The sequence below is a fragment of the Cyprinus carpio genome, chromosome A3 (genome assembly GCF_018340385.1).
Source record: "Cyprinus carpio isolate SPL01 chromosome A3, ASM1834038v1, whole genome shotgun sequence".
Lineage (NCBI taxonomy): Eukaryota > Metazoa > Chordata > Actinopteri > Cypriniformes > Cyprinidae > Cyprinus > Cyprinus carpio.
In genome coordinates this window covers 19,814,996-19,835,137 of record NC_056574.1, presented here as the reverse complement: position 1 = coordinate 19,835,137, position 20,142 = coordinate 19,814,996, and the positions used below count along the sequence as shown (strand labels likewise).

General features: G+C 36.6%; 2 protein-coding genes across 5 annotated transcripts in view; one reads left to right on the top strand and one right to left on the bottom strand.

Moving 5' to 3' along the window:
* LOC109052978 (max-like protein X) overlaps window positions 1–3,014 on the bottom strand; it is an 8,578-nt gene extending 5,564 nt beyond the window's left edge. The window contains exon 1 of one of the 2 annotated variants that reach the window (XM_042722145.1): window positions 2,860–3,014. In XM_042722145.1, the coding sequence (XP_042578079.1) occupies window positions 2,860–2,952 (93 nt within the window). In that variant the 5' untranslated portion in view covers window positions 2,953–3,014. The remainder of the gene's footprint in view (window positions 1–2,859) is intronic. The other variant, XM_042722153.1, reaches the window with a different exon arrangement.
* Window positions 256–20,142, top strand: LOC109062924 (formin-like protein 1). 3 transcript variants are annotated; one of them, XM_042722132.1, is made up of 27 exons: window positions 256–522; window positions 3,971–4,713; window positions 7,111–7,194; window positions 10,244–10,330; window positions 10,500–10,573; window positions 10,723–10,806; window positions 11,623–11,766; window positions 11,934–12,045; window positions 12,154–12,230; window positions 12,310–12,403; window positions 13,054–13,128; window positions 13,261–13,371; window positions 13,557–13,706; window positions 13,831–13,932; window positions 14,878–15,157; window positions 15,265–15,519; window positions 15,619–15,743; window positions 16,056–16,258; window positions 16,356–16,590; window positions 16,683–16,751; window positions 16,832–16,912; window positions 18,068–18,197; window positions 18,319–18,482; window positions 18,575–18,676; window positions 18,938–19,036; window positions 19,242–19,347; window positions 19,525–20,142. In XM_042722132.1, exons 2-27 carry the CDS (start codon window positions 4,549–4,551, stop codon window positions 19,587–19,589), a joined length of 3,273 nt encoding a protein of 1,090 aa, XP_042578066.1. In that variant the 5' UTR covers window positions 256–522; window positions 3,971–4,548; the 3' UTR covers window positions 19,590–20,142. The 3 variants fall into 3 exon arrangements, with proteins under 3 accessions (XP_042578066.1, XP_042578075.1, XP_042578058.1); XM_042722141.1 differs by lacking the exon at window positions 256–522 and having other exon boundaries at window positions 3,786–4,204; window positions 4,347–4,713; XM_042722124.1 differs by lacking the exon at window positions 256–522 and having other exon boundaries at window positions 3,786–4,713.

Below are 20,142 nucleotides of genomic sequence, written 5' to 3'. Positions count from 1 at the left end.
TAGGCTAGCCTACATTTGGTACACTGTAAGGTTCCATCTCAGAAGGTTTAATTCAATTATACATACACATACATATATATATATATATATATATATATATATATATAGCATTAAACCTTCTGAGATACAAGGAGCGTGAACTGTAATTCTCAGTTTCACCTCCACGCGTATGTCCAGGAAACTCATGAATATTCATGTATGCCCCGCCCACTGAAACCGAAATTCTAGGAAACTTAAAATCTCATAACACCAGAAAACACAAAGTTCACGCAGAGCTAGACAAACCTTTGAGGTTAAAACGTATATAAATTGTAACTTTTATTTTTTAGAGACCTTTTTTCCTCTGCTAGGATCGTTTAGAGCCCTTTTGAAGCTGCATTTAAACTACATTTTGGAAGTTCATCCTCGGGGGCAGCATGGAAGTCCATTATATGGAGAGAAATCCTGAAATGTTTTCCTCAAAAAACATAATTTCTTTATGACTGAAGAAAGAAAGACATGAACGTCTTGGATGACAAGGGGGTGAGTAGGCCTACATTATCTGTACATTTTTGTTCTGGAAGTGAACTAGGCTACTCCTTGAATCTCAGTCAGTTCAGCAGAAAATGACAGTTAAATATAAAAACTGATCAGCTTTCGTAAGTTTCCGCATCTGACGCCGCATATCCTCTCAGGGTGTACTCAAACTAGGCATTTGACCCGTGCTCGAGCGCGTTTGACCCCCAAAGCCCGGTTCGTTCCGTTCCGCGGTTCGTTTAGCCGTCCCTGGCCCGGTGGGAGGAGGTGGTTCAGGGCACGGCTCGGTTGGACTCGGTACGCATGCAGTGCGAGCACTAACTGCGCCGGAGCACCGAACAGAGACTGTTTTTGTGTGCGCTACTGTCATCATTACGACCGCAAACATATTCTATTACTGCTGCTACTACACTACGCTTTTATTTTTTATTTTATATATTAATTCAATCAAGTATATTTAGGTTTATAATGGCTGGTTCTCACCTTATAGATGAACAGGAAAAGTTTGCGAGTAAAGCTGCTAATTATTTAATTAACGTCAGCGGCCTCCGTAATAATTCTCTGATACATACATGTACGAAATCTCCATGTGCTGATAACGGTATATAACGGTTTTAATTTAGCCTACTCACTTAATATTTCTCTTGTGGCCCGACAATATGCTAGTGAAGAAAGAGAGAGAGGGAGAGAGAAGAAACGTCTAGTCTATGTTGTGTTAAACAGTTTTTTTTTTTTTTTTTTTTTTTTTTTTTTTTTGAAAGTCGGTGCTTGAAATTAAGCTGCTCTTAATTTTCATTGATGATTTCAGTGTTAATAATTTTAATAATACAATTATTGCGGGGCAAATTAATTGTAATATTAATCTAATAATAAAAGTAACCTTAATAATATAAAGTAATAAACACACACACACACACACAATAATAGGCCTAATGATAAGAAGATTGTAACAGGCCTACCAATGCCAAATGCTCTTAATACTGCCAATTAGACGGGCCTAACCAAAGTGTAGGCTATAAAATAATTGTATTCAGAAATGTCATGTTTGAGATTTTTTTTTTTTTTTTTTGTTAATTGGTTATTTAAATTAATAGGCCTACATATTCGGAAACAGGTGCAGTTAGTCTCCGGCGTCAGTCACGAAACAATCTTTGTGAGGAAGACACCAGCTGGTCTGGCTACGCTCCGCTTCATAATGAATCTGCTGGAACAGGGCGATCATCAGCCTGCTGACTCTGAATGGGACGCATCCCTCGTCCTCGCAGTCTCACATATCAGCATAATAAAGTTATGTCAAGGAATGTCTTTAAACTGTAATCAGGTTAATATCACACCTTATTGTGCTGTCTTCTTTAGAAAGAACGTGAGGAGTTGCTCTTGAAACATTTTGCGCGGAAAATGACGAAACCATGCGCGAGCTTGCGCTTGCAGCTCGTTAATACAGAGCTCTGTTTGGTCAATCGCCTTCATTCAGTTTATAAATTATTATACGTAGAGAATATTAATAATTAATTTGTCTTATAAGTTTTACATTATACACAACATTATTAGTCTAAAGGGGATTGTAAAGGGGATGGTGGTTTTACAGAGGGGATGCTTTTTGCCATTTTTTTCAACCAGGGGCCCTGTGCATAATGTCTCCAAACTGTCAGACTGAGCAACCACTGGCTGATTGTCGAGCTGTCATAACAGTCGGGCCAACTGAGGGCATATTTTATAATTTGATTCGTTGCATATGAATGCGGCAGTAAGTCTGAATGCACTGGAATAGCAGCATAAATATAAAGAAGGCACAAACAAAGAGAACCAGTGAGTCTTGTTGTCTTGGCAGTATTTGGGGGCAACATCTGTCACTTGAATCGAATCCCGTCCTCTGGGGAGTCGATTCGGTCGTTCGAACGCGCTTTCGATGCCCCACAATTCTGTCTAGTGAGAGTTTAAATACGTTTTGAAACACTACCAGAAAGAGTCAGTGTAGCCAACAAGCAAGTTAGCTTAGCGGATTCAAGTCTTACACGCCTGTTATAGCTTCCATTCTAACATTAACAACATAAATAGTCCGTTTAAGCTCAAAACCGGTTTCGGCCGCGTTTCTGTAGCGACTTGTTGTCTAAATTACCGCTAAACACACCACATTTTAAGACCACGATAATGTGGGAAGCAGGGTAATTCTTCTTTTGACTTGCTGAACTTTACAACTAACATTAGCCAGCTGAGCTAGAGAGTGAAACCAACCACTGCTGACCTACACAGATCAACAGTAACACACTTTACAAGGGCGATTTGAGAGGATATGGCTGTTTAAAATCACCGGATCGTCTTTATCTTAATATTTTTCCTTACTTTGAGCCAGGGATCCTCCGGCGACGCGCTGTTTTCCGTCATTTTGCAATAAACAATGACGGGATGGTACGAGCTGCGCCCCCTATTGGCCATTATTTGGTCTGACCTCTAGAGACTCATCCTCCACTCTGTAGTTCTTTCTGCTGACTCCTGACGACTGTCAAACTCTATAAGGTCATTGTTAATATATTGGTCCATTCGATCCATGAATTCCTTTGTTATTATACTCATTGCATTGTCTATGTATTCTTACAGCCTATACACGTATACCTTACACTGAATCTCCTGTATGAGTCAAGATAAACATCAGTGTGTGGTCATTTATTCCACATGGTGGTGCTCTAAGAGAGTTTATCAAACATCAAACTGAGAGTTGATGCTCATATATCTCATAGTAATATGAGTATCTATCTATCGGTCGGTCTGTCTGTCTACAGAGGCCTATAGATTTATTGTAATTTCTGTATAAATATAAACCTTAAAGTCTTGGCTTTGAAAAAGCAGTAACACTTTACAATAAGGTCCCATTAACTAACGTTAGTTAATGCATGAACTAACATTAGCTATCAATCTGCAATATATTTTTTACAGTATTTATCAATACATTTATTAGTTAATCAAAATACAACTGTTCTTGTTAGCTCAGGTCCATTAAATAATACGAACAGAGACACTTTTTGATTTTAATTATGTATTAGTAAATGTTGAAATTAACTGAGATTTGTAAATGCTTTAGGCCATCACAAAAATATTATGATATTAGGCCAGAATTCACAAAAATAATCTTCTAGAGAGAACAAGTATAGGCTTGTGACAACAAGCCCTGATCAACAGCGTCAGTGCCATACAGTACATGATATGCACATGAGTAGTGTGATATGTTTTAGATCATCATATTTTTTTTAAATACAAACAGAACTTTAACCGACACACCCAGTGGGCTCTCTGTCTCTAGCGTGAGGTATCCAGGAAGCGTTGATGCTTCTGCTTTTTTTTTTCTGTGGTTTCCTTCTGCTGTCACATTGCTTCTCTCTCATTTCTGTAACACACAAGTGTGCTCGGACAGGTGCCTTCATGTAAATTTGCCAACATCTGTATATTCTTTTGGAAGGAACTCCTGCAGACTTGATCAGAGCGGGTGGACATAAAGGAAGCTGCGAGAAAGATGCTCCAGCATCTGAAGCACGCACATGAGAGGCAGACAACTGGAGAAAAGGCCTGTTACACTGGTAATCAACACATTCAGCCGCACTGACAGACTGGAAGAACTGAACTTTTAAAGGACCTCTGTTGTCTTTATTGTGAAAGTATAAACAGAGGCTTTTTTTAAAAAAAAATAAAAAAGGTAAATGTGCTTTTAACCGCCATTTTAAAATCTGATTGTGAGTTTGATTTAAAATTTTAATCCTTGTTGAGAGCTTCTTCACAATCACTCGCACCGTCCTGGACACAGTTTTAGCTTAAAAGATATCCATTCTGTCTGACAGCATGTCCTAAAAGACTCCATGTGCTTCCACCTAACACTGGATCTGAGTGACTAGAAAACTTCGAACACTTCAGTGGATTTTTACCTGTGGATTGCAGAGATATTGTCTGGGAGTTCCTCCTGGGTTCCTTTGGTTTTTTTGGAGTTGCTAGTGGTTGATCCAGAAAGAGTACAGTATCCTGGAATTCCTAAGGAAAGTTGTGATGGGTAACGCATCCGGCGGTTTGGAGCAGGTGGAAGGGCAGGAGGCCAAAGGCTCAACAGGAGGGTCAAATGTTACTCCCTCCACACCTAGAAAGAAATGTGCCCCTGCTAAACTACCCATGCCTCCTGAGGAAGAGCTTGAAGAACGCTTTAGTGTGGTTTTGGTGAGTTTTTTTATACACAGACATGTAAATATTATACATCAACACAGCAAAAGCAGCTTATCTTTACACTTCCTGTTCTGATAAATACAACAGCCGCGTTAGGAACTACAACAGTATTAAATTCTCTGTTTTCGCATTTTGGAAACATAAATACTAGCTGTAGTGAAGAAAAAAAAAACATACAAACAAACAGAGAAATTTCTTGTATTCTTGATGCATAGACAGTGGGCACAACAAATTAAAAGGATAATCAAACACAATATGAACATTTCAATGCAAAGGCAATCTTCCACCTGAAATGCAAAATGAAGTAACATTTAAAAAACACTTCTGACCTAATACAATCCGATTACTGTCACTTAAGTTCCACGTGGGCTTTTGGTATAGGAAATGGCAGTGACGGGGTGACACATTAGGCAACTTTTTAAGAGAAGTCATGAGACAACAAGAGTCCTACATTCTCTGTCATGACTGACCTTTGTTTCGTCTTTCGTTTCAGTGCAAGACACCACTTTCAATTGGTCATACTCCTAGATATGCCATCCCGTTTATTGAGCGATTTCTTGTATCATTTAATTGATTCCTAATGGAAGCTGAGTTATCTTCCATTTGGTTCCACTTCAACAACACATTATGTAAGCCTATTTCCATCATAGAATGAATATTGTTACTTCTCATGAATGCAACATTATGTGTAACTTCTCAAAATAACATTTTATTTTTATTAAAATAAAAAAAAAGCTCTTCCATATAACAAATGGCCATTTGATCCTTCTAAAAAAATACTCTTATTGGTCTATGCACAACCAGGCTGTCCCAGGCCCTGTGATGAGTTAGACCCACTAAACTCATCTTTACAATAGCTCAGAGGCTGGGCGAGTTTGGGACAATCCCTGCAATTTTGTCCATGACCCCATAAATTCAACCAACTACTCTGATTAGATTACCATTGTATGTTAATGAATAGGTGCATCACACATGGTCACACTTCACAGTGATGTCCTTATTGCAGGCTACTGCCATACGCCCTGAACTGTGAAGTTGGTGCATAATATATAATATCAACTTAGTCTAGACTGCATTTTTTTCTCTTTTGAACCAGTAGACCACAGTTAGTCCCCCACCCTACCCAACCCACCCCGCTCACCCCGCTCTCTCTGTTCCGCCAGTAACTGCTCAGTGTGTTTCTAAATGTGCTTTCACTCGTTGTGCACACAGCCTTAAAAATAAACATGCGCAAAGCGGAAACGTCTTAGTGCTTTAGAAGGAAACACCCAAGAACACAGTGTTTCTACATTAAACTTAACACGTTTTTTTTTTTAACAACACACCCTTAATTTGGTTGACAGGTGCAATGTCAGATGTGGTGTGAAAGTACAAAACATAAAGCTAATGATGAATTTTTAGTCACCAATAATGTTTAAATGCAAGACATGTAGCAACTCAGCCCTCTGCCCTATTTTCAGGAAGTCACATTGTGTCAGACTGATGACACTCTGCATATGATCTTAAGTAGATAAATATAAACGTAAGGGAAAATTAATGTATGAGATATGCACATAATATAATAGTTCATTCAAAAATGAAAATTGTGTCATTTACTCACCCTCATGTCATTTCAAACTTTTATGACTTCGGTGAAACAACAGTGGACCCATAGACTTTTATTGAGACTTTTTTTTTCTTTTTCATTTCCACAAACCATGCAGGTTTTAAATGAAATTAAGGTAAATAGTAGCCTAAATGATGACAGGATTTTCAGTTTTGGCCGAACAGTCCCTTTAACAATCTGAAGTAGACTTAAATAGGAACAATAATTGCATCATACACATTTTGTAATATAGACATTTCCCTCTCTATGTCCATTCAACCATTGTTTTGCATCAGATATAAATGGTGATTATTAATGTTACAAATTCATGATGTAAATGGCAAATCAGATATTAACTGAAACTGAAGAAAATGTTAACCAGCTGCAATTTACACTTGTTAATGCCAGCCTCTTTTATATATCATGACTTTGCCATGCTATTAGGATTCAGATGTTGCCATCAACATCACAAACCAATTAGTATTATAACACTGACAAACTTCTTCTTAAACAGTTTTAGCCTGGTTAGGTCACATACCACTGGCGGCAGTAATTAAACTTTTTTGATATCCAATATTATGGATGTAATCCATCTATTGAAATCCAGTATTTTGTGATGGATGTGCATGGTGCACGTCGACCAATAAGAATAGCATTATGTTTCTTTATTAGTATATTTATTCACAAAACTTCAAACATTGGGACTGCAGTCGTTTGAATCCTGCTAGATGTTTGTACAGTTCTGCTATAGAAGATATCACCTGATCTCCAGGTTGCCGTGATGAACCTCTAATTTCTCTTCTCAGAGCTCCATGAATCTGCCTCCTGACAAGATGAAGCTTCTGAGTCAGTACGACAATGAGAAGAAATGGGAACTTGTCTGCGATCAGGTAAGATACTAATATTGTCATCTGTCAATCAACTTCAACATTATGTTTTTTTTTAAATGGGAGTTTCCCTTACTGAGAGTATCTTGATCATTTCCCCGTTTAGTTCTCATTTAGAGAGTGACACATTAATCCTATTGAAATACGTAATGAAGTAGCCATACTGAAATACATTAAGTCATTGCACTTTTTAAGCAGTTTTGCATTTTCATAGTACTTCATGTCTGCAGTGTAGGTGTGACCTTTGAGAGGAAGTTATCTGGTAGACTAGATTTAGACACACCAGAAGAATAAAAGAGATCTTTACACTGTGACACAAATACAAAAACCAAACTTATACTTCAAGTTATTTGAAGACTGTAACCAGGGTTCATATTATGTCATTTAAAGTTATTTATTTGTTGGCATTTTTACATTTTTACAACATTTAATTCATCACTCTAATCATACATATCATATCATACATAAATATAATCATGCATACATACATATCAGGAGAAAATGTTAAAGGCCTTTGTAAATGTTTAAAGTATCTCTAGTGTTTATTAAAAATGCTTAAATGCTTTTCTTTTTCAATGTTGTGACAATATAATTAAAATACAGGTTGCGGAATTTGTAGTGATCAGTTTCAGAGAATGCATAGCCTATAAGGAAAAAAAAACAACAGTGGTAGACAGAAATGACTCTTTATGTAAATTATGTTAGTTTAAGTAGGCTTACAAAGACACAATGGGAAGTTTGGAATTGTATTTTTACTTTGCATTTATTTTAGTTTAATTTTTTAATGACCGTAAAAAGAATGATGTAAGTGTGTGGTTAAAGGAGATGATGTAAATGCAGATAGTGAGCAGACATCTTAACGGGAGAAAAAGACAAAAGGGGGAAAATAAGAGCAGCGCTATGAGATCAGACTCTTAAGGCGGTGAAACGCACTTCCTGTGTTAATATTTGTGTCTCTATGACAACTGTGGGATGCAGGCTTTATGCATGTAGAGAGCACAGGTTGTCATAGCAACGAATGCACACAACTAAAATGTATTTCTTACCATGGGAATAATGTAGGCTTTATACCACCTTCGGGGAAAATATGTATTAATACAACCGAGGAAACGTCATTAAATGGCACACATCTCTCTCATACATATACAGTACAGTATCTGAGATGGATTTACAGTAACATTTAAAAGTTTGTGATCAGTGAGATGTTTTAATTTATATATATATATATATATTTTTTTTTTGTAAGGAATTAATTTTAAAGTGGCAGTAAATACATTTATAATGTTACAGAAGATTTCTGTTTCAAATAAATTTATTCTTTTGAACTTTCTATTCATCAAAGAAATATATCTTGGTTTACACAAAAAAATTAAGCAACACAACTGTTATCAACATTGATCATTTGAATTGTACAGATTGTGTATGCACAGCTTAATGAGTTTTTGGTTAAGAACAACATTTCGGATAGATTTCAGTCAGGGTTTAGAGGCGGCCATAGTACGGAGTCAGCTCTTTTGAGGGTAACTAATGATATTCTGTGTGGCGCTGATTCTGGAAGTTGTGTTGTTCTTTTACTTATTGATCTTACCGCAGCATTTGACACAGTTGACCATAAGATTCTCATTGATCGCCTTAGAGACCATGTTGGCATTCAGGGTTTAGCCTTAGAATGGTTTTCTTCATATTTAAATGATAGGACTTTTTCAGTCAGTCTAGGGAATTACTCTTCATCTGTTGCCCCTCTTATGTGTGGGGTTCCTCAGGGTTCAATCCTGGGACCGGTTTTGTTTTCCCTTTATATGCTCCCTCTAGGATAAATTTTTGAAAAACATGGCATTCATTATCATTTGTATGCTGATGACTCACAAATTTATTTACCATTGAAACACAAGGATCATTTATCCATTCAGTCACTGTATGAATGTTTGGATGAGGTTAAGTGTTGGTTGGCTAATAATTTTCTTCAACTGAATGAGAATAAGTCTGAGTTTATTTTATTTGGTAAAAAGGGACGTGTGGATGATGTCATTGACCGCCTGGGGTTACTTCCTGGGAAAAATCTTTCTAGAGTGAAAAACCTTGGTGTAATTTTTGACTCAGAGCTCAAATTTGATTAAATTAATGTGGTTTTAAAAATAGTTTTTTTCATCTTCGATCTATATCTAAGTTGAAGTCTATCCTTTCTTTTGAGGACTTGGAGAAAGTTGTGCTTGCTTTTGTGTCATCTCGTTTGGATTATTGTAATGCATTGTATCTGAGTGTGAGTCAGGCCTCTCTCTCCCGCCTGCAGCTTGTTCAGAATTCAGCGGCTAGGCTTTTAACTGGTACTAAGAAGAGAGAGCATATTACTCCTGTGCTTATTAAATTACACTGGCTTCCTGTACGATACAGGATTCATTATAAAGTGCTATAATATGTTTTTAAAGCTTTGCATGGTTTAGCACCAGAGTATATTTCAGATTTAATCAGTTTGCATCAATCCATTACATCTGATGGTTCGTCGATCTCGTTTAAAATGCAAAGGTGATCGGGCCTTTTCTGTTGCTGCTCCAAGGCTTTGGAATGACCTTCCTCTGTCTGTAAAATCTTCTCCTACACTTCCTGTATTTCAGAGTGTGATTAAAACTCATTTGTTTTCATTAGCGTTTAAAAATGTTCTGTAATTTGTTCTTTGTTGTGGTATGTTTATAATGTTTTATGCTTGATTTTATTCTTATATTTTTATGTAGTCTTCCTGTACAGCACTTTGGTTTCCACATAGTGGTCTTAAAAGTGCTTTATAAATAAATATAGTTGAAGTTGAAGTTGAATTATAATAATATTTCACAATATTACTGTTTTTACTGTATTTTAATCAAATAATTAATTATGAGCATAAGAGACTTATTTTAAAAACATTAAAAATACTTACCAACCCCAAACTTTTAAATGGTATTATTCAACCTTATTATTCTATACGACCAAAGAGCATTTAAATATCTTCTACACGCCTCCATCATCACAGCTGGAAATCAGTCCATTTATTGTTCCCCTTTCTCCTGATGTCTGTTAGGAGCGATTTCAGGTGAGAAACCCCCCCTCGGCTTATCTGACTAAAATCAAGAGCTTCTACCAGGACCAGGGTGGAGTGACACGCAGGGTCAGTACCTCTCTTTCTGTTCTTTCCCTCACCACCTCCTTATACTCTCATTTTTCTAATGAGAGTATAATGAGTGTGTCCCAAATGAAAACTCAGTTTAGAGTCTCAATGTGAAGTGAATGATTGTCTGTCAGTCAGGCAGCTTATCTCTGTGATTCCTTCTCCACAGTTCAAGAAACGTGTGCAGGAGTCAACTCAAGTACTGAGAGAGCTGGAGATCTCACTGAGAACTAATCACATTGGGTAAGTAGCAGCTTTATTTTTCTTGTGTAATGCAAAGATCACTGCTTCACTTCACTGCTACTCCTGAATAAAAGAAAAGATACTTTTGCACCTGAATAATAGAAAACGTCCATAGATACATATCATGATATTTCTTTTATACTCTATAGGTGGGCTCAGGAGTTTCTGAACGAGGAAAACCAAGGCTTGGATGTCCTGGTGGACTACTTGTCATATGCACAAAGTGATGTGCCGTATGTTTATTCTGTCATTTCTAACATTTCCATCAGCACCATTACTGTTGTCTTATTGTCGTAAGATTTTGATATAAGCCAAGAGGAGACTGGTTTTCCTTTGCTCCTGTAACCAAAACTTGGTATGCGATGGTGAAATGAAGCTTTCCCCTCAACTGTATTGTGAAATGGTTTAAGCTTTTCAATCAACATTGCACACTAATGACATCTTCTGGTCAAAGGTGGAAAAAGATGCCTTTGCTTCCCAGACGTCCCAGCCATTTTTGCATTGTTTCATATAATAAATCAATTTATGCTATGAAAACTGCATAAAGCAAAAAAAAAAAAAAAAATTCTTTGCTCTTATACAAAGTGTGAATAACTGAGTCTGTGAATAAATTCATGAAAAAATAAGCATGGTTCATGTAGGCATGTATGATCAGAATAAATTAAGTTTATTGTGGAATAGTCAGTTGGATTGCGTGCTAAGCAGGGATTAATACAAACTGAACATGCACAAAACTACACATGTAAATATTTATTCGTATTATGATTTATTCTTATCAAAGAAGTGAATGACAAGTGAAACCTGTGCAATGGGTTCGCCAAACTGTGTTGGAACTAAAAAAAATTGGTTCTTTTATGCCATTAATGTGAAAAGCCTTTTTTTCTTTTGTAAGAGTGCAGTCTGAAGGACATTTTAAAAATCAAAAGAACCCTTTGTAGAATGGAAAGGTTCCACGGATGTTAAATGGCACCATAGATGCTTATAAAGAACCTTTATTTTTAAGTATGTAGCTGAAAATGACCTCAGATTCTGTGCTGATGTGTTTCTAAGTTTGAGGTGGAATCTGTGGAAAACGGTGGTTCTGTGTCAGACAACAGGAGGTTGTCAGAGAGATCAGTGGAGGATCTAGCCAAAAATGTCAACCATTCTCCCACACACGGCGTGAGTAGAGCGGCACGTGCATTCACTATCCGGTGAGTCATCATTACAACACACCCCATAATACAGGGATCACTGCTCAGTATGAGGACTAAAATTAAGAAACCATGATGTTTAAATATTGTTCTTATTCTGCTAAGTGTACCCCGATACTTCAAATTCAGTGTTCATCTTTTGTTCATTCTGTGCCTTTCCACATTAGAATAAGCAACTTGACCCATGGCAGAAAAACTACGCGACATTCCCGATTGGCCAGCCAAAGAGATGATGTTCACCTCTGTATTATGTGTCTGCGTGCTATCATGAATTATCAGGTATGCTGGCGTGAGGAACACATTCAAACACTAGACTCATTACTCAAAGGTCATTTTAGGAGAACTTTATATGACTCACCTTTCTTTTTTTTTTTTTTTTTTTTACAGTCTGGGTTCACTTTAGTCATGACTCACCCCAGATGTGTCAATGAAATTACACTCGGTCTCAACAACAAAAATCCCAGGTGAGTGTTTTTTTGTGGGGTTTAGGGGTTGTGAGTTTATTGTGTGAGTTTGTAATACATTTATAAACACTGTTCATAGGACTAAGGCTCTTGTGCTGGAGCTGTTGGCTGCAGTGTGTCTGGTTAGAGGAGGTCATGACATCATCATCTCGGCCTTTGACCACTTTAAAGAAGTAAGATGACTAGCCTTCTACACATATACAATCACTTTTAATATATATATATATATATATATATATATATATATATATATATATATATATATATATATATATATCAAATGGGATGTCCTCATAAAATGGTTTGGTCAGGTTTTGCAGAAGGTCAAGATACATTTTCCTCTGCCCAGGGCCAGACGTATTGTTTAAAAATGTAAATAACTCTTTAATCTTTTACCTCCTCTCAGTGTACTCCAAAATCAATCTAATGTTGATTTGCTGCTCAAAAGCATGTATTATTTTTATTATTATTATTATTATTATTATTATTATCATCATCAAAGCTGAAAACAGTTGTGCTGCTTAATGTTTTTGTGGACATAATACAAAAGGACAGCATTTATTTGAAATTTTAATCTTTTGTAATATTACAAATGTCTTTACTGTCACTTTTAATCAATTTAATGCCTCCTTACTAAAAACAAACAACAACAACAAAAAAACTTTGAATGCTAGTTAATGTGAGATAAATATCAGCAATTACACTACCAATACTACACAAATACCTTTCAGACACAAGTAAAAAGTCTAGACGTTTTGTAGCACAGGATATTACAAGTGTCATGCTCAACACTCACCTCTAAGTTTGGCCCACCTTCTCACAGGTGAGTGGAGAGAAGAACCGCTTTGAGAAGCTAATGGAGTACTTCATGAATGACGACAGCAATATAGACTTCATGGTGAGCTTTGCAGTCAATCACATCTGTTATCAGTTATGAATTACATAACAGTTAGCCTGCTCACTTTTTTTATTTTCTTGTGTGTAAAATAAATGATTTTAAAATCTATTCATTTGATCTTTTTCTTCACAGGTGGCTTGCATGCAGTTCATAAACATTGTGGTCCACTCAGTGGAGAACATGAACGTCCGTGTGCATCTTCAGTATGAGTTCACCCAGCTGGGTCTAGACAAGTACTTAGAGGTAAGTCTAGTGTACAGGACAGATAAATACATTATAAAAGCAAAACGTACATCTTACACATAATTAACACAGGACTGGATCCTAGATTTGAGATGTTTTATATGCAGCTTGTATTCATGAAGTTGTGCATTATGCCTTTAAGGTAACACACAACTGTTTGTGTTTGTGTGTGTGTGTGTCTGCAGTCCTTAAAGGAGATGGAGAGTGAGAAGTTGCAAGTACAGATCCAGGCGTACTTGGATAATTTGTTTGATGTTGGAGCTCTGCTGGAAGATGCAGAAAATAAAGGGGAAGTAATGGAGCATTTAGCAGAACTGCAGGAGACCAATGCACAGGTTAACTATACTCTATGGACACTGATACATTTACACATAATCATCTACTGCATAGCACACATGCCTCATGTTGCAGGCAGGCTGTACTGTTCTTCATAAGTGTGTATATATTCTTGTGTTGTAGCTGAATGCCAGATTGCAGGAATATGAGAAAGGAGCACTGGAAAAAATGGCAGAACTAGAACAACAGCTACTGCAGGCCACTAAAGAGTCAGCACTGCTTAAGGTAACCCACTGCATTTTCCTTTCGTTGAATACTATTCATACTATACTATTAGTATTCAAGATTAGAAGTAGTGTGTCGCAGGGTTATTATATAACAATTTACAATTAACCATCTCCCTGTATCCAGCCGAACAGCACCTTTTCTTCCTTTTTTCCAATGTATGCTTAAATCTGATTTATTTGAACAGGTGATAATGGTTTATTTATTTTTTTTCTTTTGAGTGAGTAAAATGTCTTAAAGCATTGTTTGCAAATTTGTATATTGATTTATTTGTTCTTTTATGCCCTTAAGGTGATTTTTTGTACATCACTTTGGTTAACCCGTGATTGTTTTAATTGTGATTTATAAATAAAGAAAAACTAAAATATATAACTTGATGTAGTAAAAATGATTGGAAAACATTGGTTTACTTAAGATGCAAAATTGGGAAAAATATTTGTACTTGTCAGAGAATGTATCTAATTATCTTTATTTGTTTATAATTTTATAATTTTAGTTAATAATTCAAGATATTCTTTGATAACTTTTTATCTCATGAAAATAAATGTATTCTATTCGAGATATTTAGATGTTAAGCATGCTTATTAAAATATTATTAAAAAAAGGTATTTTTACTAATGAAAAACAGAAAAAAGTTGGCACACTTAAGTTCCAAAAATACAGAAATTTGATAAGATTGTTTAAAGTTGTTACATTTTTGAAATCCTGTTTTGAGAGTTTTTCCAGTGAGGTTTTTTTTTTTTTTTTTTTTTTTTGAGGCATTTTTTCAAGAAAATAGACCAAACACGTATCATATTAAAGTCTTTTTTTGCAGCTCATATATGGTACTTACGCATGCATATCCATGCAAAGTGCAGTAAATACATTCTTAGAATAATAGTACTGTAGGTATATAAAAATTGGGAATCAGTCATTGTCTCTAACCTTTACATGTGTGTGTAACAGGAGAGCTTGCGAGAGTCCTGTGCCCAAGTGAGCACTTTGCAGCAGAGAGAACGAGAACGAGAGATTCAGAGAGAGAGAGAAAGAGAGCAGGAGCATCTGTCGCAGCCCTCAGAGGTAGACAGAGAAAGAAACGGAGAGGTGAGTGGAAAGGAGTCCAAACTGGAGATGAAGCTGAAGGAACTGGAGGAGAAGGGCTTAGTCCGACTGGAGCGCACAGCCTCTGGAAGCTTGGACATCGAAGTGATTCCAGTCACCGTAGAGAAAATTGTCACTCAAACAGGTAGGAGCACTTGTGCAAAAGTTCTCTTTCTGCTAAGCATCTAGTGAACTCAGAATGTTTACCTTTAGCTGGTTACATTGATATTAACACAAAGACTGTGTTCATAGTGACTGCATCAGATCCAGCTTCTCAAGCACCATCCCCTCCAGTCGCAGCACCGCCTCCACCTCCTCCACTACCTGGTGCTGCAGCTCCCCCTCCTCCTCCTCCACCACCACCACCTCCTCCTCCTGGAAGTGGAGATATTCCGCCTCCCCCTCCTCCTCCCCCTCCTGGCGGAGGTCCACCACCACCTCCGCCCCCACCTGGCTCTGGACCGCCACCCCCTCCAGGAGCTCCTCCTGCCCCTGGGGCTGAAACAGGTGAAGGGACTAAACGTTTCACAATTAAAGAAATAATCATACAGACATGCAACCTGAGATGAGTGACCATATATCCATCTTTTTCATTCTTTCACACAGGACCAAAGGGACGTAAACCAATTCAACCAAAGTTCAAGATGCCTCTGTTGAACTGGCAAGCTCTGAAGCCCAATCAAGTGACGGGAACAGTGTTCGGCGAGCTGAATGACGAACAAGTCTTAGGGGTAACAGCAAAGAAATCCTTAAAATGCATTAAAATAAACCTGTATGACTCAAAGCATTGAGTGGAACTGTAAGAATGTTTCTTTGAATAGTTTGTTTTCCTTTCTGTTTTTTTGTCCATATAATAAAAGCCAGTGAGGTACAAAATTACTTTGGAACACACTGACTTTCACTATATGGATGAAAAAATATTTTAATTTGTGTTTCACAGAAGAAAGAATATCATACAAGTTTGGAACAATGAGGATGAGTAAATGAATTTACATTTTTGGGTGAATTATCTCTATTAATCTATTACACTCTCTCTGTCTCAGGAGCTGAATATGGATCTATTTGCAGAGCAGTTTAAAACCAAGGCTCAAAGTCCTCCAACAGATCTTTCTAAGCTCAAGGTTAAGGTGGCTGAGAAAGCACCCAGTAAGGTGTCCCTGCTGGAGGCTAACAAAGCCAAAAACCTTGCTATCACCCTCCGCAAGGGAGGCATGAGCCCCAACGACATCTGCACAGCCATTGAGAGGTATCTTTTAACAATGTGAACAGCAAACTGCACCAAAAAAAGCTTCGAATCAACCTGAACGAGCATGGAAACTCTCTTCTCTCTGTCTTGCTCTCAGATATGATCAGCAGTCTCTGAGTCTTGACTTTCTGGAGCTTCTGGAACGTTTCATCCCATCGGAGTTTGAGATGAAGTTACTCCAGAACTACGAAAAGGAAGGACGGCCACTAGAGGACCTGAGCGACGAGGACCGTTTCATGGTCCGCTTTGGTAAAATCCCACGCCTTGCTCAGCGGATCAACACCCTCACTTTCATGGGCAACTTCCCAGAGAGCTTGAAACGTCTGCAGCCGGTCAGTTCACATCACTCTTTGGCTGTTGTACTTGGTATAATTCACGTTTTATTAAAATAAATCATCATTTTTTTCTTCACTTGTTTCCGTAGCAATTAGATGCAATCATTGCAGCTTCCGTGTCCCTCAAGTCTTCATCAAAGCTGAAGAAGATGTTAGAGGTGAGTAGACCTCATTTGTGCTTAAAGGTATGTATGGTGTGCTCCTTCAATGCAGCTCACTTATCAATCTCTTGGTTCAGATCATCTTGGCCTTTGGGAACTACATGAACAGCAGTAAAAGAGGAGCAGCGTATGGGTTCCGTCTGCAGAGCCTTGACCTGGTGAGTGAGTTTGTAGACTGTAACTTTAAGGCTCATGTTTTTGTTAGGCAGGACTGAAGTGTTATGTATGCATGGTAAATAACAGCAGAAAGTTACAGGCCCAGGTGAGATTTTTGGGAAGCCCTCCTGGTATTAGTTTGAGAGACCTTTCATGTAAAGGCCTTTGATGCAGAAACAAATATCGAAACTCTGAATGGGAATGAAAACTTTGCAAGCTAATCTTCTGTAGATGAAATTTCCTATAAATTCCTTTTACATTCACCTCCGTTTTCCAATGTTTTCCAGGTTTTTCAAATGTTTCAGATTACTTCCCCCACCGCATCTTTTTTTAATTAATGTTTTTTTTTTTACAAACTCAAAAACTTCATTAACATGAAAAAAAAAAAAAAAAAAAAAAAAAAAAAATATATATATATATATATATATATATATATATATATATATATATATATATATAAATTATACACTCAATATTTATCATGTCTTTCTATCTATCTACATATGTGTGTATGTGTGTGTGTGTGTGTATATAATTAAAATCTGTGTTATTTTAGTACGCTATTTTAATTTTTATTTATTTACATTTTATGTTTTCATTTTAATTTGTTATTATAATTATTATTATTATTATTATTTTTCAGTTATGTTAGTAGATCAAGCTAAACTTAATGGAAATGCAAAATTTAAAATGTAAAAAGTTGCCTTGGCAAGTAGCTGAAATAAAATAAGTTTGTATATTATTATATTTTGTTTCAGTAGAAGTTTATTTTATTTGAAGAAATGAAAGTTTTAAAATATAACAACCCTGATTCAGATGTATTAAAATACATATCAGCAGTGAAAATGTGCAGGTTATATGTAATTTCAAATAAAATTTACTAATTCATTGCAAAGACTCATAAGAAACTAATCATCTATCAAATTTTATATTGTACATTTTTAAGCAGTTTCCATCCATATATACATTTATATTCACATTATAATTACTGTATAAATATATTGATCTGTTTAATTTCTTAGTGATATTTACCCAAAATAAAAACAACTACTGCATCTACCTTACCTCTTGTTCATCTCATCTCTGCATCTGTCCTTGGTGGCCACAGTAAAAACTCCCAGTGTTCTCACTCAGTGTCACTCTCTTGTGTGTTTCAGCTGTTGGACACGAAGTCCACAGACCGCACACAGACTTTGATGCACTTCATTGCAAATATGGTGCAGGAGAAATACCCCGAGCTTGCCGCCTTCCACACTGAACTCCGCTTTGTAGACAAGGCTGCTCTGGGTAAGAAGTACCATAATTACTGTTCATCCCACTACATACTGTACATACTACAAACAATGGGATACATTTATATCATAGATTTAGAGAGTGTTTTCTCTTTCTCACTCCTTTGCTCTCTCAGTGTCTTTGGACAGTGTGCTCCAGGATTTGAGATCTCTGGAGAGAGGGATGGAAGGGACCAAGAAGGAGTTCATGGTGCAGGATGACATCCCAGCGCTGAAAGAGTTTGTTAAGGCCAACAGTGATGTATTAGACTCACTTGTTAAAGATGGCAAGGCAGCACAGGTGAGACCACAGTGTATGCTCAATGCACACACACTATTAGACATTAAATCTGCTTAATTAGTCTTGCTGACTTTTTCTCTTCTGCCAACCAGGAGGCATACACGTCTGTAGTGGAGTACTACGGAGAGAATCCGAAAACAACCCAGCCTTCCATGTTCTTCCCACTCTTCGTCAGGTTTATCAAAGCTTATAAGGTGAGAGATACAGAAGCATTTACCTACAGCTATTGAACATGTTTGTGCCAACACATACACATATTTAAACGTAAATACAAAGCTGCTGTTATTTGATTGTTCACATGCTTATGGGAATTGCTTGAAATACTTTAAGTACAGTAACGGAATAAAATGTTGAATGAGCATGTTAAAGGAGCTGAGCTCTAAACAAAGAACAAAGATACTGCAAGCTTTTCACCAACTGATTAATTACTTTGGTGTATTATTGTCACACAACAGCAAGCAGAACAAGAAAATGAACAGAAGAAGAAACAAGAGAGTGCAGCAGAAGAACAGACAACCCCTTCCCCAAAGAAGAAAGATAGCACTCCTCAAAAGGTAAAAAAAATGCATTTATTTAATTAGATTTTATATATATATATATATATATATATATATATATATATATATATATATATATATATATATATATATATATATATACTAATTATAGAATTATATTTATTATTTTATTTAAATAAAGCATTGAGAGGAACTGCACAACTTGGTTATTCCTCTGAAAATGTTCTCCTATTCTGATCAGGGTCCCATGATGCCCAAAATGCCTCAGATGGATCTGATTGCAGAGCTAAAGAAGAGACAGGTGAAGCCCCAAGTCACCGACGGGGCCATTGACGACATTATAACAGGTACAAATGTGTTATAGATGTACAACCGAAATAGTCTTGTCAAAATATACCCTAAGCACTTTCCTTATGCTTATACTTCACTTGTGCTTCTTAAACTGGCAAGAACAATTTGCCATCTACTATTCTATATATATATATTTTAAGAATTATAATTTTATTTTTCATTTTTTCTGTCAGATTTGAGAAATACACCCTACAGAAGAGGTGATGGTCGGAGAGCAACTCCACGACAAGACAACTGAGAGTTACCTAAAGTGACTTCCCTCCTGGACACTTCTGTATATAACACCTGGTCTTATTCTTTATATAATAAAACCTTTTCAGTCTGTACAGTGATGACTGGCAAACATACACATTCACAGATGCTGCACGTAAACAAAGAGTCACACTAACAGACACCCATCATCACACGCTTACAAATGCCCTGATACAAGTAATATAATTGTAAATAAGGCATAAAAAGGATTTTTGTACCCTCGCATATGCTCGTGAATACGTAAGCAATTCCTAGAGCTTGAATATTCATGGTTTTGCTGTGTTTATATTGAAACACAAATAAGTTGTATGATTTCTTAGATAGTTTAATAAAACGGTGAAAGCATTGTACAGTAACAAACATGTTTCTTTTATTCTGAGAAACCCAAAAAAGACAATAGAAATATTTTCATAGAAGAGAGCTGTACTTTATTAGACACACAACCACAGCAATTATGTACAAAAGGTCTCAGCTCTCAATGTTTTCTAACAGGAAAAAATAAATAAAATAAAAATAAAGTCACATTTCTCACAAAGTTA